Source organism: Chrysochloris asiatica, unplaced genomic scaffold (assembly GCF_000296735.1).
Source record: "Chrysochloris asiatica unplaced genomic scaffold, ChrAsi1.0 scaffold00023, whole genome shotgun sequence".
In the NCBI taxonomy this organism is placed as follows: Eukaryota; Metazoa; Chordata; class Mammalia; order Afrosoricida; family Chrysochloridae; genus Chrysochloris; species Chrysochloris asiatica.
Window position 1 is genome coordinate 13,749,788 of NW_006408541.1, and position 26,850 is coordinate 13,776,637.

At 45.6% G+C, this 26,850-nt stretch overlaps 1 protein-coding gene across 1 annotated transcript; it reads left to right on the plus strand.

Moving 5' to 3' along the window:
* The first annotated feature begins 1,179 nt into the window (after positions 1 to 1,179).
* Positions 1,180 to 26,728, plus strand: ZNFX1 (zinc finger, NFX1-type containing 1). Its single transcript, XM_006839195.1, has 13 exons — positions 1,180 to 1,293; positions 5,474 to 7,270; positions 10,684 to 10,815; positions 13,231 to 13,379; positions 14,269 to 14,418; positions 16,172 to 16,286; positions 19,047 to 19,297; positions 20,791 to 20,930; positions 21,233 to 21,387; positions 21,748 to 21,893; positions 22,495 to 22,605; positions 22,911 to 23,006; positions 24,287 to 26,728. The coding sequence occupies exons 1-13, from the start codon at positions 1,206 to 1,208 to the stop codon at positions 26,726 to 26,728; spliced, it is 5,772 nt and encodes a 1,923-aa protein (XP_006839258.1). The 5' UTR covers positions 1,180 to 1,205.
* Positions 26,729 to 26,850: the final 122 nt, after the last annotated feature.

Genomic DNA, 26,850 nt, shown 5'->3' on the forward strand with positions numbered 1-26,850 from the left:
TGGCTAAAGGCATAAAACACACAGTACACAGTCTGGAATGGGGGTTATTGATCCTTCCTCTACCCCATGAAAGTGCAAGGGTAAAGGGAAAGGTCATTTGATACCTTCAAATTCTCTAAATTGAAAAGCAGGAACTATTTGGTTGCTTTCTTTAAGGAAGTTCTGAACAGACACAACAATCACTATCGTGGAACTTATTTTGCTTTGGTGACTAGGATTCTTGATCTGCACGGTTTTAAAACATAGGCCTTAGGCATGAGTGAGATGCCCCAGGGATGCAACGGTTGAAGTGCTCATCTGCTAACTGAAAGGACAGCAGTTCAAACCCATCAGCTGTTCCATAGGAGAAAGATATGGCAGTCTGTTTCAATAAAGACTACAGCTTTAGAACCCTGGTGGGCCAGTTCGACTCTGTCCTAGACGGTTGCTGTGTGAACTTAGTGCTTTATGGCAAAGTTGGGCACTGTCCCAGATTAGATTGTATCCCAAAAAGTATGTATTAGCATCCTAATCCCTTTACCTGTGGATGTAATCCCATTTGGGAATGGTGTTTCCTTTAGTTATATTAGTGAAATCGTATCAGTGTGTGATGTTAAGTGCCTTTGAGTTGGTCTGACTCATCAAGTGACCTAATTTATATACAATATTGCCCAGTCCTGTAGCATCCTCACAACTGTCACTTTGAGCTCAGAGTTGCAGCCCCTGTGCCAATCCACTTTGTGGAGGGTCTTCCTCTTTTTCACTAGTCCCGCCTAACAACCTCTCCAAAGTGTAGCCCTATCTTGGAATTTGTGACTTTTGAAATAGAAAAAGAACAGATTAGCAGAGTAAACAAGTAAAAAGAGAGAAGATAGATGCATGCCTTGTGGAGTTTACCAAGGAACTGAGGAGCAGCAAGTAAAAGATACAATGACCTTTCCCTTGAGCCTAAATTCGGACTTCTTGCTGAAAATAAAAGCCTGTCTGTTAAAGCCACCCACTTGTATGTATTTCTGATACAACAGCTCTTAAGACAGGCACTCCCAGAACGAAGCACTTGTGCCCGTGATTAAATTTTCCATTTAACTCTTAGGTGACAGAGTATTGAAATGTTGAGGCAGAAAGCCTGTCTTGGTGCCATTTGGGGTTCCTTTTCATCATGCTATGTTTCAAAAGAGCTGATAACTCTTAATCTACAGATTTCTAGATAACTGAAAGTGACGTAAATGTGGAGGAAGTCAGGAGACTCAGACATGGAAGACAGAAGACTTCATCCGGAAGCCAGGCCCAGGATTCCCCAGAACAACCGCAGAGGTGAGCAAGGCTTTCCATTTATTGGGAAGGGAAATTATAGTGATAAGAGAAAGAGAGTGAGTTCTGTTTGAATGAGCAGGTCCACCTAAGACTTCCTGCCATCTCCTTCAGAATGGCTTAGTCCTTAGCTGACATCTGAAGACTAGACAGCCCTGCCCTTTTCACTTAGAGAGTACATGAATGAGCACACTTACATATTTTTGCAGAGACAAAGGTGGGCTGTTCAAAATGGAATGATCTGTCTAATCTAGAGCAGCACCATATCCCGTAGAAATGTGTTTTGTTGTTAAGTGCCGTTGAGTTGGTTCAAACCAATAGCAACCCCGTAAAGAGTTTCCAAGGAGTGACTGGTGAGCTCGAACCGCCGACCTTGCAATTCAAATGACTTTGCAGTCTCGTGCATTAACCCACAGTGCCACACCAGGACAGGCAAGCCAAAAATTAATTTTTAATTTTCTAGTACCTTTAACAAAATTGAAAAGCAACCATGAAATTTTTAGTGTTCAAAAACTAATGTAGTAAAATTGTGTGATTTAACTTTTTATTTAGTTCAATATATCAAAAATAGTATATTATGATAATTGAGTACTAATTTATTATTATAATGTTTGGATTCTTTTAATGTGTTTTACTTACTCTCAAATATTTCAGTACAACCATTTCAAGATGTCATCAGCATAGAAAGAGTTTGATGAAATATTTAACTTTTTCTTGGTAATGAAACCCTCTGTGCACTTTACCCATTGGGATTGTTGTTGTGGTTGTGGTTGCTGTTGTTATGTGCCATGGAGCAGCCCGGCTTGTAACCACCATGCTACCAGAGCTCCTTTTGGTCTCCTAGAGGCCTTTTATCTAAGAAGTGCAGTACTCACAGGTGACATTGTTTATTTTATGAGTCAGTAGGTCATTTAGCTGAGAGTTGACCTTCAGGAATAGTTTTAGTGCATCAAGGGGCAATTCAGCAAGGGAGAGGGGAGTCCCTCTAGTTTATACCAGTACATTAAGAATGGCCTTTTTATTGCATTTTATAAGCATTTTGTTCTACAATTGTCTCCCATTCTATCTGGTGCCATTTAGTGTGTCCTTGGTCAGAACTGTAGGCGATGATAGCCAGGTTCCACCTAGTTCTGGTTTCAGGATAGATTAGTCCATGGTTCATGTAAGCAATCAGTCCTGTCAACTAGATTCTTCTTGGAATCTTTAGTTTCTTTCTTTCTTTTTGACTCCAGATGAGTTGTTGTTGTTGTTATGTGCCGTAGAGTCGGTTCCGACTCATAGTGACCCTGTGCAGGATTTCTGAGGCTGTAAATCATTATGGGAGCAGAAAGCCTCATCTCATCTTTCTCCTGCGGAACAGCTGGTAGTTTCGAACTGCTGACTTTGCGGTTCGCAGCCTGATTCGTAACCACTATGCTACCAGAGCTCCTTACCCGTCTGGATTGTTGTTGTTGTTGTTGTTAAGTGCCATCGAGTCGGGTCCGACCCATAGCGACCCTGTACAGGGTTTCCGAGGGTGTAAATCTTTACGGGAGTAGAAAACCTCATCTTTCTCCCGCGGAGCAGCTGGTAGTTTCGAACCGCTGACCTTAAGGTTCGCAGCCCGATTCGTAACCACTACGCTACCAGAGCTCCTTTACCCGTCTGGATTAGGACTAACCATATTGTAGGTGTTCGGTAGCCACTCATAGCTCCAACCCTGTCCACTGCCATCAAGTCGATTCTGACACACAGCAACTGTCTAGGACAGAGTCAAACTGCCCCACCAGAGTTCTAAAGCTGTAGTCTTTATTGAAACAGACTGCCACATCTTTCTCCTATGGAGCAGCTGATGGGTTTGAACTGCTGTCCTTTCAGTTAGCAGATGAGCACTTCAACCGTTGCATCCCTGGGGCATCTCACTCATGCCTAAGGCCTATGTTTTAAAACCGTGCAGATCAAGAATCCTAGTCACCAAAGCAAAATAAGTTCCACAATAGTGATTGTTGTGTCTGTTCAGAACTTCCTTAAAGAAAGCAACCAAATAGTTCCTGCTTTTCAATAAGTTTGCAACATTTCACCCTAATTTTAGCTGGGGAACAAATTAGGAAAAACCATGACATTATATTGTATGAGCTGTTTGAGAGTTGAAAGATGATTCCATTGTGCATTCTACCAAGATAGCAAGTTTTCTAATCAGATCAAAATATTAAATGTTGAACTTTTTTATTTCAAAATAAGAAGAGAAGAAAAGTACATAAATGAAGTTAGTATTTGATGTCATGATAAGGTATATTTATTATTTTGAACAAACCTTTGAAGCTTTCACCAGATTTTTATCATCAAATCATTGTACATAGTCTAATTGTGTTTGTTTTCAAATCTCCAAGTCACGCCAAGTTGGGTGAGCTCCAGAATCAGTTTGGAGGAAAGGAAAATGAAACAGGATTTGGGGTATTTTGGCCCAGGTCACTCATGAAGTTTGTGGCAGAGCCAGGAAAACCGGTTTCACTTCATCTACTGTGTGATTTTGGACTTTCTTGTTTGTGCTGGTGGTGGGGCTTCCCTCCCTCCTCCCCGCTCCACCCCCACTTTCCTATATGAGTTTTGGTGATAGATAAGTGCCATGAGGTTGAAATCATATGGCAGAAGGGAGCAGGACTTGAGTTTCAGTTTCAATTTCCTGAGATAAAGCATGAGTTTCGGTTTCCAGTGTTCTGAAACAAAACATGAGGTTCCTTTTTACCGAAATAGCTTTATTCTTGTTAGTTACCTTCAAGTTAATTTCCACTGTTGTTGACCCATGTGACAGACAGAGTAGAAGTGCCCCATAGGGTTTTCTAAGCTGTAATTTTTATCGCCAGATTGTTAGGCTGGAAGAGCTGATGGGGGAATTCAAACTGCAAGTCTTTTCGTTAATAGCCAAGTACTTAACTGTGAGGCCATAGGAGTCCAAAACAGTTGTTTTGTTGTTGTTGTTGTTAAGTGCCATTGAATTGGTTCTGACCCATATTGACCCTGTATAAGGTTTCCAAGGAGTGGCTAGTGAGCCATCGACCTTGCAGTTCCAACCAACTTTGCAGTCCAGCGCATCAACCCACAGCACCACACTGAAAAATTGCACAGAAAGTAGAGTTCTTAGCATCCCTTCTCTACCCCACACATATTACCACCTTACATTAGTTGTATATTTGTTACAGTTGATGAACTGATATTGCTACAGTGTTACTAACCAAAGTCCATCGTTATATTAGCTTCACTTTGTATTCAAGTTCTGCTAGAATTTGACAAATGCATAATGCCATGTATCCACCACTGAGTTTAATTTTTGGATTTCCTCACTATTCAAAAACATTTTGGTTAAAGAAAAACAAACTCCACCTTCCCCTTTTATCATTTGAACTACCTTTGCTGTTAAATTTGCTGCTAAAATTCCAGTCATGTTTCCCTTTTTAGTTTCATCCCACTTGGCATCTCTATAGCCTGTGGCAGAACCAGTGACCCTCGAAATCAATAGGGTATTCCCAATTGAAAATAATTACTAGGGTCACTAGTAATAACTAACATTTATTGAGAGATTTGTGTGTGTCAGGTTTGTAAACATTTAATCTTTACAACAGCCAGAAACATGTATGTTTAACTTTGAAACTCAGGTGTGGACTACTATTTGAAATTGGCAAGATACTCGAAGCCAGGAGCTCATCTTTCTGACCCTCTGAAATTCAAGTCCCAGCTTTTGAGAATTCAATGAGCTACTACTGTATTATTCATTCTCTAGCCCCTGTTAGTTACTCAACCGATATCTGTTCCTTTTCTCCTTTTGTACCCTTTGAGAAGCAGTATATTTCCACAATATGTATGTTGTTGTTATTGAGTGCCGTCAAGTCAGTTCTGACTCATAGCTACCCTGTATAGGGTTCTGAGGAGTGCCTGGTGAATTTGAACCGCCAACCTAGCAGTTCAAACTGATCTTGTAGTCAAGTGCTTATGCTACAGCACCAAAATATACAATAATCCATGTATTATTATGAATCCATCTTCCATTTATCTTCCACTTGGCAGAAACTTTTTTCCCCCCTCCCCCACTCATAAAAACCTAACCTCCTTAGTTGTTTTGGAAAATGAGAGCCTGTTCATTGCTGACCTGTTAGGTTTCCCTTCTCCCTTGATTGCTGCACTTACCTAGTATTCATGTTGTCTTTAGGGACTGTGGATGAAGACTTACCACCAAGAGCTAGAAACCCAGCGGCAAGTGCTCCTAGAGGAGGAGCCAACCAGCCTGGGAGGCATCCCAGGGCCAACAACAATCCTTTTGCTTGCCGGCAAAGGGAAGACAGGTTTGGGGCCATGGGCAGGAACCCACATCCAGGAAGGAGGAACCATGAGGGCCACGCCAATGAAGAAGCTAGAGGCCAAAGACACGGTCAAGAGAATGACACCAGGCGGAGGAATGGCAACCAGGAAGGAAGAAACCGCAGACCACCACGACCCAGTGAAAACTTCCAGCAGTGGCGGAGCCCCTACCAGAAGCCTGCAGAACAGTCGCAGCAGGTAAAGAGGCTGGGCTACAAGTTCCTCGAAAGTCTTCTGCAGAAAGACCCCTCTGAGGTGGTCATCACACTGGCCACGAGTTTAGGTCTGGAGGAGCTCCTGTCTCATTCTTTCATGAAACCCAACTTCCTTGAGCTCATCTGCCAGGTTCTTCGGAAGGCTTGCAGCTCTAAGATGGACCGGCAGAGTATTCTCCATGTACTGGGCATATTGAAGAACTCTGAATTCCTCCGAGTCTGCCTGCCTGCCTATGTGGTAGGGATGATCACTGAACCCATTCCTGACATTCGAAACCAGTATCCAGAGCACATTAGCAACATCATCTCGCTCCTCCAAGACCTTGTAAGCATCTTCCCTTCCAGCTCTGTGCAGGAAACATCCATGCTTATCTCCCTCCTGCCAGCTTCCCTTAATGCTCTGAGGGCCTCAGGAGTTAACATAGAAGAGGAGACAGAGAAGAACCTAGAAAAGGTGCAGGTCATCATTGAACATCTGCAGGAAAAGAGGCGAGAGGGTACTTTAAGAGTGGACACCTTTACCCTCGTGCAGCCTGAGGCCGAAGACCAGGCTGAGGGCTACCGGACTATGCCCATTTATCCTACCTACAATGAAGTGCACATGGATGAGAGACCCTTCCTTCGCCCCAACATCATCACTGGGAAATACGACAGCACTGCTATCTATCTGGATACTCACTTCCGACTGCTTCGAGAAGATTTTGTCAGACCCCTACGGGAAGGGATTTTGGAACTTCTTCAGAGCTTTGAAGACCAGGGCCTGAGGAAGAGAAAGTTTGATGACATACGGATCTACTTCGACGCCAGGATCATCACCCCCATGTGCTCAGCATCAGGTATTGTCTACAAGGTGAAATTTGACACAAAACCACTGAAGTTTGTTCGCTGGCAGAATTCCAAGCGATTGCTCTATGGGTCCTTAGTGTGCATGTCCAAGGACAACTTTGAGACATTTCTTTTTGCCACTGTGTCTAACCGGGAACAGGAAGATCTCTGCCAAGGAATTGTCCAGCTCTGCTTCAATGATCAGAGCCAACAGCTGCTGGCCGAGGTCAAGCCCTCTGACTCTTTCCTCATGGTAGAGACAACCGCATACTTTGAGGCCTACCGACATGTCCTCGAAGGACTCCAGGAAGTCCAGGAGGAAGATGTCCCCTTCCAGAGAAACATCATAGACTGTGACTCTCATGTGAAGGAGCCAAGGTACTTGCTAGCAGGGGGCAGATATGATTTCACCGCTTTGCTACAGAGTCACTCAGATTCTGGGAAAACTCTGAGGAGCCTTGAGGACTTGAGACATACCAGAGTTGATGTCTTAGAGCCCAGCCAATGGCCCTCAAAGGAAGCCCTGAAGCTGGATGCCTCCCAGATGGAAGCCTTGCAGTTTGCCCTCACAAGAGAACTGGCTATTATTCAAGGACCTCCTGGAACAGGTAAGAGAGAACAATTTTCGGAGCACTTGACATCTTCTTGTGAGATAGACAAGGGAAGTTTGTTTGGCTCCAAGTTCTTAGAATGTCCTGTTTAGAACCGCTCCTCTGAAGATGGGCATCAAGCTCACAGTGGTTTTCCTGTGAGGATCATCCATCGGATGATAACCGACTAAAATCACATGGTTAGACAAGACCAAGCTTAGGGAGAGGCACTCTTTCTGCTTCATGAAGAACAGATGCATTCATTTGATTTGATATTGTTTTAAATTGTATTGGGTATGTGATAATAGTATTATTGCCAGTGAATGACTGTTTAGGGTGCTCTGCATATGTTGACTCATGGCTTCCTCACAACAACCCAGTGCATTAGAAGTCATTACTATGTGCATTTTGCAAATGAGAAAACTAAGGCAACAAGGTGTTAAATAATGTATTGAGGCTCACAGAGTGACAGATCTAGGACTTAAACTCAGACATTCTGGTTCTAGAATCCTGACTCCTGTCTACCACACAGTATTTGGCTCTTGTGGGAATAAATAAAACACACCATCATCCCCCCACCCCCAGCTACCACTGATCCCATCTGGGGCAATAGGTGCTATTAGCAATTTGATGTGCATCTTCGGCACTGATGCGTCCATGTGTCTGTGTGTGTACTGGCGTTCATGCATACACTTTTTTAAATAACAGAAGGGTCATTCTCTGTATAGAGATTTACAATTTTTTAATAATGCATGTTTACATTAAAGTAACATTTGGAAATATAACTCTTTTTTTTTTTTTACAGTCCCCGCACACACAGCAGCTATTATGAGGCCGGCGCAGCCGGTGTTGTGTTGTGTATGGGGCTGCTGTAAGTCAGAACCAACAGGAGGATCCTAACACCAGTTACACACAGAGCTGCAATGAATGTCTGTATAGATGTGTGTGTATCTTTGGATATTCTGCTGATTGTATTTCTGTGACTTTTTTTTTCTTAAATATGGGAATTTACATCAATAGTTCTAATCAAATCTAATGCCATTGAGTTGATTCCAACTTATAGAGACCCTGTGGGGAGTGAGGAGCCCAGTGCTTATCCCACAGCATCAGGGTTCCTAAGAGATAGTGGTAGTGTGCCTCTGAGTCAGTTCCAACTCATAGTGACCCCTTATTGAGTTCCCGAGGCTGGAAATCTTTGTGGGAGCAGAAAGCCTCTTCTTTTTCCTACAGAGAAACTGATAGATTTGAACCTTGGGGTTGGCAGCCCAGCCCATAATCCACTATGCTATCAGGGCCCCTTTAGTTAACTATATCTTGTTGTTCAGTGCTGTTGAGTCGATTCCGACTCATAGTGTGACCTTGTACAGTGTTTCCTAGGAGCAGCTGGTGGGTTTGAACCGCTGACCTTGTGGTTCACAGTCCAGTGCTGATCTGACAGCGCTACACCAGGAGTGCATAGGCACCGCTAAGTTACTCTCCCCAAAAGAGATACCAATTTGTACTCCTACCAAAATTGAATTTGTGTTCCCATTTCCTTATAGTCTTTTCAGTTCACATGATTTGACCTTTTTAGTTTTGCTGATCTGAGAAGTTAAAAGCTTATATTTCATTTTTATTAATTTTAATTTTCTGCTTTACTAAAAATGGTTCATAATTTTTTTAAATCCTTTTTTCTCCATTCCACTTAGTTATATCCTCCCTAAAGCAAACAGTGTTCATCAGTTTTCCGTGATCCTTCCAGGAATACACTATGAATACTCAAAAAGATACAGCTGTTTATTTACCCCCTTTCTGACCCAGTATGCTGTCAGCACTTTTGTGCTTACACTCAGTTGTGAAATAGCTCAGAGACGTCTCATTCCCGTTTATGATTCTTTTCCACCATACAGCTATGTAATGATCTATTTAACCAGTTCCCTGTTGAATGGTTGTTAAAAGAATACTTCAATGATTAGCTTTGTTTGTGAGTTATGTCACAAATTAATGGAATATACCCAGAAAAAAATTCTTAAGAGAATAATTGCTAAGTCCAAGAGTGTATGTATATGTAAATTTAATAGATTGTGCCGAATTACCATCCGGCCACATGTATCACAGGAGTTCAATGTGTATTTTTTAAATTAAGAGTGTGCTTAAATGTCCCTCTTAGAACTGTTAGATAATTGTATTTCTGCCCTGTGGGTTATCTTGTCATATTCTTTGCCCATTTTCTCTTTAATTGTTTCTCTTTCTTACTAATTTGTAAGAACTGTTTGTATATTCTAGGTAAGACGTTTTGCAAATAATGTTTCCTGTTGTTGCACTTGAATTAGGAACCTTTAACTCAAGTTACAGAAATCATTTCTAGCTTGTTTTAAGACATACACACACACTGCTACTATGGAAGGGCCTACCTGTGAGTATAGAAGGAGGTAGTAAAGGGAATCACTATTGGAGTGAAATCCCAAAAGTTATCTCTGTGAAGGGGTAAATGACAGGAAACAGCGGAGGGGTAGAGTAAATACTGAAGTACAAACCTGCTTCTTCAGACAGAAGGATCCATACTCATCCAGTCCTCCAAACCAGAAACTGTCCTTTTCTGTTCACTTCCCCTACCCCTACCCCCCAGCCAAATCCTAATCCAGTGTTTCCAGTCAGTTTAGTCATGGAAGCTTTTCCCCAGCCAGCCTACTTCACACCACTGCTGCAACCTGGCCACTCTTCCTACCCACTCGTCCTTGTCCAACTTCATCAGCAAGGCCAGAATCCCAGATAATGTGCTTTCTTGGTGCCATGTATTTCTCAGTTTCCACATTTAAAATTTCACATCGATTTGTGTGGTTACTTGGTATCTTTCTCCTCTTTAGGACGAGCAGGACCAGAAGGATAAGAATCTTGTCTTGTTTTGTTCACCATTGACTCTCTAGCATCTAATCCAGTGCACCTTAGTAGACATTCAAGAAATAGTATTTGAAGGGGGACAAATGGAGGAAAGATATGTGTCCTTATAGTTACAAAAAAAAAAAACAAGAGGAAGATGAGCGAATTTTTTTTATATATTGATAGAGAACTGCCTCCAAGATGCATTAATTGAAAAACAGCAAGATATTTAACAGTGAAAGTAGTCTGCTATTCATAATACAAAAAGGGAGGTGGAGACTAGAAAAGCATACATATTCCTATTTGTTTGTATTTATTTGTAGATGCTTAGAGTGACTGTTTCTGGGAGTTACTAAGAAGCTGGTAACATTGGTTGCGTCCAGAAAGACGAACTAGATAACAAGGGGACAGAAATGTGGGGAAGACTTTTTACAACATGTGCTTTTCTGCTTCTTGGATTTGAAATCATCTGAATGTATTACCTTTTTTTAAAAAAAAGTGTTTTTTAACGTTATGCTCGTTTCAGAAAGTCTCTAAATTCTTAACTCATTTTTTTTTTCTGTGTTTTCTAGGCAAAACCTATGTGGGTCTGAAAATTGTTCAGGCTCTTCTAACCAACAAGCTGGTTTGGCAAGTTAACTACCAGAAGTTCCCCATCTTGGTTGTGTGTTATACTAACCATGCTCTGGATCAGTTTCTAGAAGGTAATATGCGTATTGAACAGTTGAATTTGAAATGGTACCACCAGCTTTCTACCGCACATTGAATAACGTCCACAGTTATTCACTTTGTGTTATCACACACTGACAGGGCAATGTGTGATCTACCCCCGCCTAATTCTGAACCACATCTCCCTCTTCCCAGTTTTCCCAAACTGCAGCCATGCTGTTTCTTTTCAGTGCCTTGAGTTCCTCCAGAGTCTCCCTTGCTGTTCCCCACCTGGAATGTATTTGGATTTTTTCTCCCTCCCTCCCTCCCTTTTAAGCTATCCTGCCTAGCTTGTTCCAGCTCATTCTTGGAGTCTCACTTTGAAATCTCTCTTCTTCAGGTGGAGTTTTCCTACTGTTTCCAATAAGGTTATGCCTGCTGTGGTATTTATTTCTTTATAGATTTAACGTCTACATCATGACTTGTTTGTGTAATGGATTTTACATGTTTCTACTCTAGACTATGAAGGTTGGGCCTGTTCTTGCTGTTTTCACCAATCTGGGTACATATTACTCAGCAAATACTAGCTGCATGAATGAATGAATAAGTACACACTCTCCTAGTATGTTGACATGACAGGCCACAAAGACCAGGTTGTTATTGACACTGCTGGCTTAGTGCTAGATTCTGCCTTCAAGTGCCAGTGTCTCCTCCCCGCATGCTATCATTGCCCATTGGGTGCCCCTGGTGTGTCCTAGGCTGTGAGCCTCTTCCCCATCACACCCTGTCTACCACTACGGATGCCACAGGGATCGCCCACCACCTCCCATCCTGGACAAGAAACCCACTCACTCCCTGTCCACCTGGGCACCACAGCCCCTGTAGGCTTCTTCCTGCCTCTCCCAACTAAACTCTTGGCGCCTTTGGGTCCTCACCTACCCTTCCCCTGCCTGCCCACAGCCACATGTCATCCCCCTGTCACGGGCCATAATGTCACATCACTATTGTCATAAATTGTCTAATAAGTTTTTTTTTCTGCTAGAGTAAGACATGAGAACAAGTCAAGAGCTGAGTCTGCATTTTGACTACTAGAACCTTTGCATCTAGCACATGCCTGGCAGATAAGCAATCAGTAAATATCTGTAGGATGAGTGGTAACAGTTAATTTTGACTGGCTGCTTGCTTTGTGCCGAGCCCAGAAACTAGGAGCTTTGACCATACTATCGCCTTTATCCATACTGTTACCCTGTTATTTTTAGGTGCCATCAAGTCACCTCCTACTTTGTGTAGGGTCTCTAAGACTGTCAATCTTGACAGAAGCAGAAAGCGCCATCTTTCTCCAGTGGAGCAGCTAGTGCATTTGAACTGACAACCTTGTGACTAGCAGTCCAGTGTTTATTGTACAGCATCACCAGCACTCCTGCTATAACCCTGTAAGGAAGATCTATTGTCCTTAACCAATTCCAGCTCATAGCAGGAGTCGGACTGCCCCATAGGGTTTTAGCAGAAGTAGACTGCCACGTCTTCCTTCTGAGATCAGCTGGTGAGTTCAAACCACTGACCTTTCAGTTAGTAGACAGGTATCTGCAGCTGAGGTTAAATAAGTAACCTGCCTCAGGTTGTTGTTAAGTGCCGTCCATTAGATTCCCACCCATAGCAACCCCTGTGTAGGGTTTCCGAGGAATAGCTGGTAAGCTTGAACCACTGACTTTGCAGTTCAAAGCGATTTTGCAGCCCAGCGCATTAACCTGTAGGGCCACACCACAACTGTAAATAATGTAGTCAAAGTTTGGGTCTGCAATTGTGTGTGCTCTGTTGCAGGGGTGGGGAACCTTTTTTCTGTCAACACGTGTAACATCATTCATGGGCCATACAAAATTAACAATTTAAAAATTAGCCAATTATATTTGGTCAAACATTTAATTAACTCACCCTGTGGAATAAAACACTGGGTCCCAAGATTGGTTTGAACCACAAGATGGGTGGTTCAAACTCACTAGCTGCTCCTCAGAAATCCTACACAAGGTCATTCTGGGTCACAATTGACTCAGTGGCTCTTAACAATAACAACAATGTGATGGCTGGACTTCTGGTGTGGTACTGTAAGATCAGCACTAGACCGGGCCCCAAGGTCAGCAGTTCAAACACACCAGCTGCTCCTTGGAAGCCTTACATAGAGTCACTATGAATCAGAACTGACTTGAAGTCACTTAACAGTAAAAACATTGTGATGGCTAGAACTGTGGTTGCCTTGGCAGGGCCAGACCAAATGGTTTCCCAGACCTTACATGTTCCCTACCCCTGCTCTACTGGCTCCACAGGTCAGGTCTTGTCTTCACTAAGAAGGTAAATGTCTTATAAGCACCAGTGTTTTTCCTAAGGACTGTGGGAAGTGGCCCAGGGAAACACAGCCCCCACCTGAGAAAACCCAGCTGAACTTCTCTCAGCTTTCTGCTCATTTTGTTCCACAGGTATCTACAAGTGTCAGAAGACCAGCATTGTGAGAGTGGGTGGAAGGAGCAACAGTGAGATTCTGAAACAGTTCACCCTGAGGGAGCTGCGGAACAAGCGGGAATTCCGCCACAACCTCCCCATGCACCTCCGAAGGGCCTACATGAGTGTAAGTCTCAGCTTCGGGTTGTCCAAAGCAGCTTAAGGGGGACTTGAGTAAGAGCAGAGCAGTAGCTTTGTGAGATGGTGGCTCAGGGTAGACGTGGAGGGTCCGTCTGATCACAAGAGGGACATGGAGGACAGCATTATACTCTTTTGAAATCTGTATGGGATCAAATTGACAACAACAGCTCAAAAGGATAGGAACTTTAAGGTGCAGTGAATTTATTGTGGGAGGAACAGTGGAGAAATGAGAGCTGAGAATTGTCTCACAACTTCAAGAATGTAATCAATGCCACTGAATTGTACATAGGGAAACTTGAATTGGTGAATATGTTTGCTGTTTATTCTCAACAAAAAGAAAAATTATTGAAAAAACCATCTATCAAGGACCCAATATCCTTCCAGCGTTCCATTCATTTACCACATGATCCAAGATGGATGAAGAATGAAGGGCATACTTACCTTCCCCAAACCACCAACAGCACTTCTACTTATGCCCCATTGGCCAGAACTCAGTCACATGGCCAAGTGGTTTCCAAGGATTCCTGGGAAGTGTTATCACTTAGCTGGATGGCAGTGTGTCTAATGAAAAATCTGAGCTTTTATGACCAGGACAGAAAGAACAGATATTCTGAGGCTAGAAGTCTCTGCCACAGTACCCTTGGCAAGTTCTTCTGTTGGATTTTTTCTTTTTCTTGCTGTCTTTTAGATACAGATTTTTTGTTTTCTGGACCACAGTTCTGTGTTTCGGGTGACTGATTTGTTGACTGATCTGTTGACTTTTTATTCTCTCGTCTTTCTTTTCCTGTGTTACCTTTGTTTTCCCTCAAGACAGGCACTAAGTTTGAGAGGATGATGATATCTCCTCATCGTTTCTTTTCCTCTGTTCCGGGCAGATCATAACACAGATGAAGGAATCTGAACAAGAGCTGCATGTAGGAGCCCAGACCCTGGAGTGCACCATGCGCGGGGTGCTGAGGGAACAGCACCTGGAGAAGTACATCTGCAGCCAGCACTGGAAAAGTCTGATGAATGGGCCAGTACAGGTAGGAGTCAGCCCCAGCTGGAGCAGCGCTCCAGAGTTGGACTGTTTTGCTAATTGATGCTGCCGTCATGTGAAAAGTTCCCTTTCATAATGGGAGGCAGCCAGGTAACCTGATGAAGAACAAGACTCTGGAGTCAGTCTGCTAGGTTTGAATCCGGCTTTGCTCTTAATGTTTCGGTGCCTGTTTTTTCTTTGATCAAGTGGGTATGATAATAGCATTAAGTTGAACCATGTAATAATGCCAATATTTGGAAATTGGACTTACAAAAACAACAATTTCTTATGGACCAACTTAATTCTTATCTCTTGGATTACTACTAGATTAAACAAGTTCATATTTGCAAGCTTGTTAACATAATGCACAAAATCCTACCAAGAGGCAACCTAGCCTGGATCTAGGTCAAGTGAACTGACTGTGTGACTTAGGCCAGTAACCCCCAAAAAAAGATTGTGGAAAGTCGCATCAGACTGCCTTTTACTTCAGCATCAGGGGAAGGAGAATCGAACTCGACATCAGCCAAAGGCCAATTCCTTTCAGACTGAGGGCAAACCAACCCTAACCCCAGCCATTCCTCCCAAAGCACTCTCTACTTCTCATTGGGTTCAGTAATTCACTGCACAGAACCCCATACTCACAGCTGTGGGGCTTATTAGGGAAATTAACAGGCCACAAGTCCGGGGCAGAAGTGCCCAGGGCAGAGTTCGTCCAGTTTAGACAGTGTCTCCTCAGCTGTGCCTAAAGACAGGCCTCTTTCTGATTCCTGACCTCTTAGCCACAGGTCCTTGGGCTTTTGCCCTGTTCCAACAGTGTTACAAAGTGCCTTTAAGACTGCTGATAAATGCCTAAAAGACACTTCTCTCTGCTAGCTCCGTGGGTCAGCAAACCTATTTCCTCCCCAGTTAAGTGCTCTAGAGGCACCCCACTATACAAGTGAGCCACCAGTCTAAAGTTACTCAGTCTTACTTGCTCCATGGGCTGGGAAGCCCACCCGCTCTGCCTGGTGCTCCGGCTCTTATTTGTGCTGCTCTGCTACTCCAGTGTTGCAGCTTTCTGTTCCTGGATCCAGGAGGGTCAACATACAGGGACCTTAGGGTCCAAAGGACACACTCCACCCTCCGCTCTTCTTTGATGGCATTAAGGCCCCCCCTTCCTGCTTCTAAGATGGCTCATTGTATACCCACATTAGAGTTCCAAGGTTTTATTAGAATTCACCCTTTAACCATCACTCACAACTGTGTCGTAACCTGTCAGCATCTTCTCACACCTTCTCTTACCCAGACCCATCAGGGAAAGGGTGGGAGTTACAAAGATTAAGACTAGAAGAGATATGAAATGGCTGACCAGGAACCCATGAATTGGTAGCCTTATTATCATTCGCTTGATGGTTTCAGGGGCTACAGAGCAGAAGCCTAGAGGGGTCCGTCAGGTAATGGCAGGGGCTGTGGCCGACTGGAGAAGGGGTGGGGCAATGCCAGCTCCATCACTTGTAGCCATTCAGGAATGTGGATCCTTCATGGTCGTCACTCCTGACTTTGTCAGGAAAGGCAGGCCACCTCGATTTTTATTGTCGGCAGGGAGTGAAGAAATACTCCAGTTTTTCAAATTCAGTGCAAAAGCATGGTAAATGGTCCAATTGCCAAGGAATGCCACCTGGCAGACTGAATTTTAAAGGAATTATTTTTTAGCCTTAGAAAATTCACTGACTTCACACATGTTGACAGAGAATTCTCATGACTGATCCTTCCTTCCTCAGGATCCCGAATGGATTTGCTTCCAGGGACGGAAGCACTCCATGATGCTGGAGTGGCTGGGTCTCGGTGTCGGTTCTTTTACCCAAAGTATTATTCCAGCAGGGCCTGAGAATACAGGTAAGGAGCACATGTCTAGAATTACAATATAAGATAGAATCTAGTAAAGTCTGCAACAGTAGGATTTCAGAGTCAGACCCAGAATTATGTTGAACAGGTATGAACCAGTTAAAGAAAGACAAATAGCATAATAGGAAAACAAAATAAAAGACTTAACGGGCATTTCACAAAGTAGGACATTGTAATGGCCAATAAACGTGAACACATGCTCAGTAAAAAGTAGGGAAACCAGCATGAATTACTACTATTACCCAACTACCAGATTGGCAACAATTTTGAAGTTTGATGTAATTCAGTGTTAGTGAGAATGTGGCGTGATGGGGACACTGATGAAACTGCTAGTGGGCTTTCTCATTAGCACAGTCACTTTATGAAAGCAGAAAAACTCAGGTGCCCACCAGGATTTGTACAGTGGATGAACCAACTATTAAATACTGTAAAACTGTGAAACTGAATACAGAGCAATGTAGATGAATTTCAGAAACAATGCTGATGAAAACAAGTTACAAAAATTTGTGAACAATCTGATGCCATTTATTTAGAGCTCAAAAATAGTCAAAATTCATGAGCGAAATGTGGGACCTTATGCAGAGAAGCAGCGACACCAGAGATGGAGGCAGAGATGAGGACATGGAGAGAGAGAGCAGCTGAGGACTCTAGACTCCTGGAAAGAGAAAAGCTGAGTGCTGGCAGCAGGAGGCAGGCTTGCAGAATGTGCCCTTTGGTTGTTTAAATGATTATATATTCCTGAGTGTTTTTGTGTGGTGGTGGTTATGTGCCATGGAGTCAGTTTTGACTCACAGCGACCCCATACAGGGTGTCTGAGTATCCCCAAAAAACAAAACAAAAAACAGGGAATAGAAGCAAATACTATTGAATGATGGTGCACGGAGGGATTGTAATCATTGTAATGAAACGATGTATGCAAAGCCAATGTTCTCCCAAGTAAACTAGCACTCAATTCACAATAAAAACTTTTTTAAAAAGTCAAAAATAACCAATATATTGTTCAGAGATACATATACAACATATATATAGTAAAATTCTTTTTACCATCCCTCCATCACCACCACCCACCAAAAAAACCCCAGAAACATGAGAAAATAATAAATTCTGGTTCAAAGTGCCCACAAGGGAAATTTCTACTTGAAAGGACAAGCAGACCAGCCTGGAGTGGCTGGAAGAACAGTAGATACTTCTTGAAAGAAAGACAGACAGGAAAAATACAAAACAATAACAACAGTCTGACTGATCACTACAAGAACAAGCAAGTTGCTCGTCCAGGAGACATGAAGGCAAGTGGTCAGGTCCCCTCAGGGTAAACCCCCTTCCAAGACTAAGATTCAGCAGTCATACACGAGCAAACATACGTTCTGATTAGTGACCATGTTTGTCACCGATAAGGGGAAGTAAGGGAAATACAGCAATGAAGCTGCAAGCTAAGCCCTACAACTTTTAATAGACTCCTGTGAACCCAGGTGGAGACCTGGTCAGCCAGCAGTGTGACACCTGGGGACTCTTGGGCCCAGTCGGTGACCTAGCCACAGAGGACCAGAGTAGAAAGTGAAGTGTCCAGCTGATAAGAAGAGAGGGCATATGCACAAGCACACCCACACTTCCAGACAATACCCACTTGACCTGGCTTCAGTGACTGGATGATCAGAGCTCAACTAGTAGAAGAAAGAAGAGGAAAAAGAATAATCTGATATAATTTGATGAACTTGACCTACACCTGTGGATGCAGTAGCTGAAAAGAGGGAGCAAATCTTTACAGCGAGGATCATTCCCACCCACTCCATACACACAGAGTAGACAGGGATGGGCAACTTGGACATTAGCTACCCAAAATGGGGGGCTACAAAGGCATGAAGTGACTGGTTTACAAGCTTTCAAGAGGGAGCCTAGATCCAGAGGGCACAGAGGAAGGTAGAGTCTCCACTGAGTAGTATCCAATCTGTCTGGGCGGGACTGATCAAAGGAGATGGGGATAGGTCTATTGTGATACAACAGTGAATAATTGTTATCAGAACTGCTTGTGAGGGTTGGAAATGTAAAGGTAGACCTTTTGTAGCAAAAGGAGGGGAGTGATTAACTTTGCAGTCCAAGAGTGGAGGTCCCTCGGACCATCAAGGGAGAAGAGCGGAGAGCAGGACCCTACCCAGAGAAGCAGTGATTCCAGAGATGGAGGCAGAGACAATGACGTGGAGAGATGGAGCAGCTGGGGACTTTGGACCCAGAGAGGGAGAGGGGCTGTGTGTATACCCTTTGATTGGTTGATGAATCATGGAAGGGATTGTAACCATGGCAATGAAATGATAATAGATAGGATGAATGTAAAGCTAATATTCTCCCATGTAAACTATCACATAAGTCACAATAAAACATTAAAAAAAAAAAAAAAACGTGCCCACAAGGCACTTTAAAGAAACGTGATTATCTGCTTAACTTAGAAAATACCTGGATATTAATTTTATATTTTTATGACTCTTTTAAATTGCATATATATCTTGTATGCACGCCTGTGTTTGACTATTAGGAAAAACTTCTTTTTAAAAGGTATATATGCATATACTAAAGTAACAAAAAATGTAAATAAGTAACTGAAGTCTTCCTCAGCTAATTCAGCCTCCCAGTTTCCCTCTCCTGTGGTAGATACTTCTCACCTTTTGGGAATGTCTTCGGGCCTGTGATCTCTGGGAGGTGCCATCTGCTCTCCTGTGGCTTCAAGAGCCATCATTCGTGTCCTGCTTCCTCTCATAGCCCAGGAAGAAGGGGACGATGAGGAGAAAGATGGGGAGGAGGAGGCTTCGCTAATCAAGATTGCAGAGGAGGCTGACCTGATTCAAGCCGACCGGGTGATTGAGGAGGAGGAAGTGGTGAGGCCCCGGCGGCCGAAGAAGGAAGAGAACGTAGCTGACCTGCTGTTGGCGAAAATGCTTCTGGCCATGAGGCTTGACAATGCTGGCCAAGGGACTGCAGCTGGGCAGGAGGCAGCCGCAGGAGAGTGGCAGGTAAACCCACTTCTTCCTGGCCCCCAAAAGGGAACCAGAGAGCATGTATTCCTGCCGTGAGGGTGGGGTCTAGACTCTACTAATGTAGGTCTGAGAGCATCTGTTGTCACACGAGCCTCAGCCCAGTCAACTTCTATCACAACGTAGCCCACCTCACCCTCACAATTAGCTTAATGTACCCATTTGACAGCCTAACTCTGGAATAAGAGGGTCCATTCCCAGAGGGCCCCTAGCAGGAAATGCCAACTTAGAAAGCCAGGAAGCCAAACCAAATGCTTCTCTAGAGCATTTAGAAGACAGCAGCATGTAGGAGTAGGAGTGCGCACCTGTCATCTCAGTGCTTGGTGTTTCCAGAGAGAGATTGTCATCTTAACCAAAATGACATCTGTGACCATGAATTAAAATGTTAGCAGATTCAGACAAAGCCACCCCACAGGCTACATGGAATTCACCCTCATCGACCCCCTCAGATTTGATACTTTTCTTAAAGACCGAGTGGTTTGAATGGCCATCTCTGTCTCCTTTTTCCTTTGGTCGGGCCCACTGACACTCAGAATTTATCACGGAGTCCCAGTCCTGTGGCAGTAGAGGACTGGACACTGGAAACCACATTCCCTCAGCCCTACTGATGATTTAAGGAAATCAAGGGCAGTTTTGACTAGGTACAAATTTTTAGCCTGGCTGCTAAATTCTGAAGCAGTTCTGGTTCAATTCAGCACCACTGATGATAAGATTATTTGAGAGTTGCCATCTCAATGCATGGAAGCCTGAATTGGCCCGTTACCAGCTGTATCCGGGCAGCTCTGCCGTGTGACTTCAGGAGCTTTGTTGGTTCGTGAGGCCGGGGAGGACCACAACATGGTGACGTCTGTTTCAAGTGCCAGTCCTTCTTGTTTCAGACTCGAGGGCAGAGCCAGGGGAGGGCACTGCCTCCTGATTGGTGGTGCCTCGCATCCATTTGTTGGAGCTGTTATGTTGACACGATGCCTCTAAGACTATCTTAGTAGACCCTGTGCCGAGCAAGGCCTGTGCTAAGGTACCAGGCCCTGTGCATGCAGCAGTCACCCCAACACCTGGCAGCCCCTTACTGTGTACATATATGTCTTAGGGAGGAGAATCAGACTGTGGTCAGAAGCTGCTTAGTGACAGATGACTGTTTCCCTGTTCTGAATCTTCTCCGTGTAGTTACTCCCCCAGTTGGTCTCGCAGCTCTGTCAAGAGATGCTATTCTTCCTCCCATGTGCTAGGAGGGGCTGCTGAGGCCCACAGAGGCCCCACGACTAAGGAGAGGTGGAGGGGCTCTGACCCAAGGGAGACTGGCTCTCTAGGTCTTGCTCCTACTTACTGTGTGATAAAGCACTCGTTTTGGGGGGGGGGGTGTCCTTGTTCTTGCGGGGGGACAACCCTTTTTCTATAGCACTGCCCTGACCCTGGGTAAAGACCTAGGTCCACTGCTGCTCAGACATGAACCTGGCTGGTGTTGACATCTGCAGACCCCACGCAGTCAGAAAAAGAAAATGAAGAAGAGAGTGAAGAATGAGCTTCTGAAACTAAGCACCATGACTGAAGCCGAGGCCAGGGAAATCCAGGACGTGTGGCAGTTGGACTTGAATTCTCGGTGGCAGCTTTATAGGTACTTTGCCCACTCCCCACATCCCAAAATGTCCACACAACCAATGTGCAGAGAGATGAACTGAAACAGTTAGGAGCTAAAGGAGGAAGGGGCTGAGAGAAACAATAGGTGTGAACTATCAGGAAGAGAGTCAGGGACCTCAAGAGCCTCAGACATTTTGGATTCTCGGGCCTCTATACATCTGGGTCTCTAATCCCTAAACTCCCCGAGGGTTGGTGGTCCACTTCATACACAGGGCGCACAGAAGGGTGTTCCTTCATCTTCCACATGACTCCCTCTCCCTGGTTCTTCCCCTTCTCCAGGTTGTGGCTCCAGATGTACCAGGCTGACACCCGCCGCAAGATCCTCAACTTTGAGCACTTGTACCGCACATCGGCAGAGAGAATGGCTGAACTCAGGCTCCAGGAAGATCTGCTTATCCTTAAAAATGCTGAAGTCGTAGGGATGACAACCACAGGTAAGATGGTTACTGCGGGGGCCAGGCTTCTATCAGATTACCTGGGACAAGTAAGGAGGAGTGTCTTCAGTGGGTTAAAAGAAAATACCAGGAAAGGCCATTGAGAGAAACCCATATTTAGGGAACCGTTGGTGAAATCCATCTACTAGCCCCTGAGTTTACCAGTGACCTGTGTGGGTGTGTTTGGAGCCCACCCACTCTCATTCGATAATCGCCACCGCCCTGGATGAATATGAGGACTAAACTGTCACCAACCCAGGTGTAAGGGAGACCCAAAAGGGGGTTCGCAGTGCGTCTGCGGTCTGGGGGTCCTGTGGATCAGCTCAGAGGAGCCTTTTTTCTCTTCTTTCCTGACTCAAGGTGCTGCCAAATACCGACAGATCTTGCAGATGGTGGAGCCTCGGATTGTCATTGTGGAAGAGGCTGCCGAAGTCCTGGAGGCCCACACCATTGCCACACTGAGCAAAGCTTGCCAACACCTCATTCTAATTGGGGACCACCAGCAGGTAAAGCAGGAGTCTCTAGAAGGTGGACTGGCCTCCCACACTCCCCGTCAGAGCAGGTGTTAGCAGACTCAGGGTGCATCTGCCCCTCCACTGCTTCCCTAGCTCACCCATCTCTCCAGTGGACCTTGGCAACAACATCTTTCCCTGGCTTCTTCCTACTTCCACTTTTACTACCCTCTCATCCTTTCTCCATGAAGGAGTCAGATTGATTGAAAAACAAAAGTAAATTCGATCATGTCACTTACAGTTGAAGACTCTGGCTGCCCATTGCACTGATAATAGAAATCGACCTTCTTAAGGTGGCATACAAGGGCCCATGTGCACAGGTGGCAGCCTGCATCCTTTAGTTTGTCCCATCCCACTTTGCCTTTGCTCACTGTGTTCCCACCCCATCCTCCGTGCTTCCTCTCATGGCTGGTTTTGGTTTTGCTACTGTTGGTCATTTTTGTGCCATCTGCACCCTCTTTACGTATGTAATTCAGGGCCACTGGTCCCATTCACCATGTAGTGCTGTCGTTCTCACCCCTCAGGGACAGGGAAACGGATACCTGGCTAAAATGTGTTGTCAGTAGAGAATCCTCAACCATGTTTCTCTTCCCAGCTGCGCCCCAATGCCAACGTGTATGATCTGGCCAAGAACTTCAACCTTGAGGTGTCCCTGTTTGAACGGCTGGTGAAAGTAAACATTCCCTTTGTCCGCCTGAATTACCAGGTGAGAAGCTGGGCCTCTATTATTACCAAATGCCCAAGGGGAGGGTTCCTAGGAGCCTGCCAGAGGCCAGCAAGAGAAGTCTCATAAAAAGCACGCTGTTTTAGTGATGAAAACGTACTTTGTTTTCTTCGCTTTAGAAGATGATGGGATTAGTTTGTGATGAGTTTGTGTTGGTGGGTGAAACTGTTCAGATCTATATTTTGTTCCTTTTCTCTAGTACTCTTTTTAAATGTTTCCTCCCCAGTTGTTCCATTAGCAGCCTCATCCTTAGTGAAGTTGTCTATTTATCTTCTGTCCTATTACAGCACCGCATGCGCCCTGAAATTGCCCGCCTTCTGACCCCCCACATTTACCAGGACCTAGAAAATCACCCCTCTGTTCTCAAGTATGAGGACATTAAGGTAAATCTGCCCTATTTGATCTTTCTCTGGTACTGTCAGCAACAAACGGACTGCTAACCACAAGGTTGGCAGTTCAAACCTACCAGCCCCTTTGGAAACCCTGTACAGGTCACTGTGAGTCAGAACCAACTCGACAGCACTTAACAATAACAGTCAGTAACCTAGGAGGTTGTGCTTTCCTTAGGATGAAAAGGAGCTCGACTGAGGGAATGGTGGTCCGACTCATAGCGACCCTACACAGGGTTCCGAGGCTGTAAATCTTTACAGGAGCCAAAAGCCTCATCCTTCTCCCGTGGAACAGCTGGTAGTTTCAAACTGCTGACCTTGAGGGTAGCAACCCAACTCATAACCACTACACTACCAGAGCTCCTTTCCTAAGGGAATATAGCCAGTTAAAATACACACACACACACACACACACACACACACACACACACACAACGGCTACTGAGGGGGGAGGGGCTGTGATATGGGAGAGGAGCCCTGGTGGTATAATGGTTAACTCTCAACTGCTCACTGAAAGGTGAGCAGTTCGAACCCACCAGCTACTCCTGGGGAGAAAGTCAGGGCCGTCTGTTTCCTTAAAGATTACAGCCTTGTTAACCCAACGGGGCAGGCAGTTCTCTGTCCTCTGGGGTCGCTTTTAGAGTGGACTCAGTATCTGCTTTTTTGTTTTGTTTTGTTTGTTTTCCTTTTTTATGGGGGCTGGGAGCCCAGAATCCTGACTCTGCCACATAGCAGCTGTGTGTTGTAGTTAAGTGACGTGGAGCCGGTTCCAACTCAGGGCAAGAGTTTCCAAGGAGCTTGAGCCCCTGCCTTTAGCAGTGACGGAAGGACTCGGGGTGCCAGGGCCGTCTTCTGTAAAGGGAGAGTGGTGGCTCCCAGCTTATGACGCGGTGGGACAGATCATCTGTGTAAAGCAGTTAGCAGAGTGAGGGCTCAGTAAGTTAGCACTTGTTTGCCCTGTTGTCATAGCAGATATACAATCTGGGAAGCCCTAAGGAGCAAATCTCCCCTGTCCTTTAGGATTTGCTGCCAGTCGGAATCGACTCGATGGCAATCGGGGGTTGAGGGTCTTAAATGTAAGTATCAAACAAGCGTCCTGAAAACCAGAAATGGATGTAAGCTTGTTATTTAGTGACTCATTAACATCAGAACTGAGCCTTGTGCTGTGCAGTCTGTCTCTGGAAGGGTCAGCCTCTTGAGTCCCAATGACTGATGCCCAGGAAACCAGCTGCCGTCAGTGAACCTTCTAAAATGTCACTTGTTTTCCTTTTCAGGGGGTTGCCTCCAACATTTTCTTTGTAGAACACAATTTCCCTGAGCAGAAGATTCAAGAGGGTAAAAGCCACCAGAACCAACACGAGGCCCACTTTGTGGTGGAGCTCTGCAAGTACTTCCTGTGCCAGGAATACCTCCCCTCCCAAATCACCATCCTCACCACCTACACCGGCCAGCTCTTCTGCCTACGCAAACTCATGCCTGCCAAGACCTTCGCCGGGGTCAAGGTCCACGTCGTGGACAAATACCAAGGGGAAGAGAATGACATCATCCTCCTCTCACTGGTGCGCAGCAACCAAGAAGGCAAGATGGGTTTTCTCCAGATCTCCAACCGGATCTGCGTGGCCTTGTCTCGGGCCAAGAAGGGCATGTACTGCATTGGAAACATGCAGATGCTGGCCAAGGTGCCCCTGTGGAGCAAGATCATTCATACCCTTCGGGAAAACAATCAGATAGGCCCCGCGCTCCAGCTGTGCTGCCAGAACCACCCCAACACCCACACTTTGGTATCCAAAGCAGCCGACTTCCAAAAAGTGCCCGAGGGAGGCTGCAACCTGACCTGTGAGTTCCGACTGAGCTGCGGGCACGTCTGTACCCGGGCCTGTCACCCCTATGACTCGTCGCACAAGGAGTTCCAGTGCATGAAGCCCTGCCAGAAGGTCATCTGTGAGGATGGGCACCGGTGCCCTCAAGTTTGTTTCCAGGAGTGTCAGCCTTGTGAGGTGAAGGTGCCCAAAACCATTCTTCGGTGTGGCCATGAACAAATGGTCCCTTGCTCCGTGTCGGAGTCAGATTTCTGCTGCCAGGAGCCTTGCCCCAAATTCCTGTCTTGTGGGCACAGATGCAGTCACCCCTGTGGGGAGAAATGTGTACAGTGGTGTTCAGAAATGGTCTCCGCGGAACTCAGGTGTGGACATACGCAGCAGGTGGAGTGTGGCCAAGTGGACACCATCAAGTTTGATCTGTCAGTCATTTGCACCACCAAGTGCGGCACCACCTTGGACTGTGGGCATCCTTGCTCTGGCTCCTGCCACAGCTGCTTTGAAGGGCGTTTCCATGAGCGCTGCCAGCAGCCCTGCAAGCGCCTACTCATCTGCTCACACAAGTGCCAGGAGCCGTGCATCGGCGAGTGCCCACCCTGCCAGCGGGTCTGCCAGAACCGCTGTGTCCACAGTCAGTGCAAGAAGAGGTGTGGGGAACTGTGCACCCCGTGTGTGGAGCCCTGCGTCTGGCGCTGCCAGCATTACCAGTGCACCAAACTCTGCTCAGAGCCCTGTGACCGACCCCCGTGCTATGTGCCTTGTACGAAGCTGCTGGACTGCCGCCACCCCTGCATTGGTCTGTGCGGGGAGCCATGTCCCAAGAAGTGCCGTGTGTGTCACCAGGAAGAGGTCACCCAGATCTTCTTCGGCTTTGAGGATGAACCCGATGCCCGCTTTGTGCAGCTGGAAGACTGCAGCCACATCTTCGAGGTGCAAGGCCTGGACCAGTATATGAACGAACAGAAAGATGATGAAGTGGCCATCAAGTTGAAAGTCTGCCCTATCTGCCAGGTGCCCATCCGCAAAAACCTGAGGTATGGAGCCAGCATCAAACAGAGGCTGGAAGAGATCGAAGTCATCAAGGAAAGGATCCAAGGCTCCGCAGCGGAAATCGCAGCCAGCCAGGAGCGACTTAAGGCCCTCTTGGAGAGGAAGACCCTCCTCTTCCAATGGCTTCCAGAAGAATTCCTGATGCTAAAAAAGAAGCTGGCCCAGAAATCCCTGTCAGTGAAGGGCCTGGGGCTTATTGAGAACTGCATCAGCTTCTATGACCGCTTGGCTGGCATGTTGGATTCCCTGAAGAGGGTGCATGTCTTAGAGTATAAAAATGTGAAGTCCCGTCTAAACCAGGTTCATGAGTGGCTTGAAAAGAAGCGGTTGAGCTTCACCAGCCAGGAGTTGAGTGACCTCCAGAGTGAAATCCAGAGGCTCACATACCTGGTGAACCTCCTGACCCGCTGCAAGATGGCCGAGGGGAAGGTGAGAGGTAGCCTAGCTGAAGAGGTGCACAGCATCCAGAAGGTCCTCATGAGCACACGTAAGTTCACCCAGGAGGACGAGCAGCTTGTGCAAGAAAAGATGGAAGCTTTGAAAGCCAGCCTTCCCTGCTCTGGCCTGGCCATCTCCGAGGAAGAGCGTGTGCAGATTGTCAGCGCCATGGGTTTTCCTCGTGGCCACTGGTTCAAGTGTCCCAATGGCCACATCTACGTCATCAGCGAATGTGGGGGAGCCATGCAGAGGGGCAAATGTCCCGACTGTAAGGCGGTGATTGGTGGCACCTGTCACACCCTGGAAAGCAGCAACCAGCTTGCACCTGAGATGGATGGAGCCCAACATCCTGCTTGGTCAGAAACTGCCAACAACCTGATGAACTTTGAGGAGATCCAGAGGATGATGTAGGACGGCACATGCGCCGCTGTCTGTCTTTCACCCTGGTCACTGCATGGCTGGGGCCAGCTTCCCTAAGAAGCTGGTTTGGGTTTTTATGATTGTCCACTTAATCCTAGCACCTATTTAAGGAT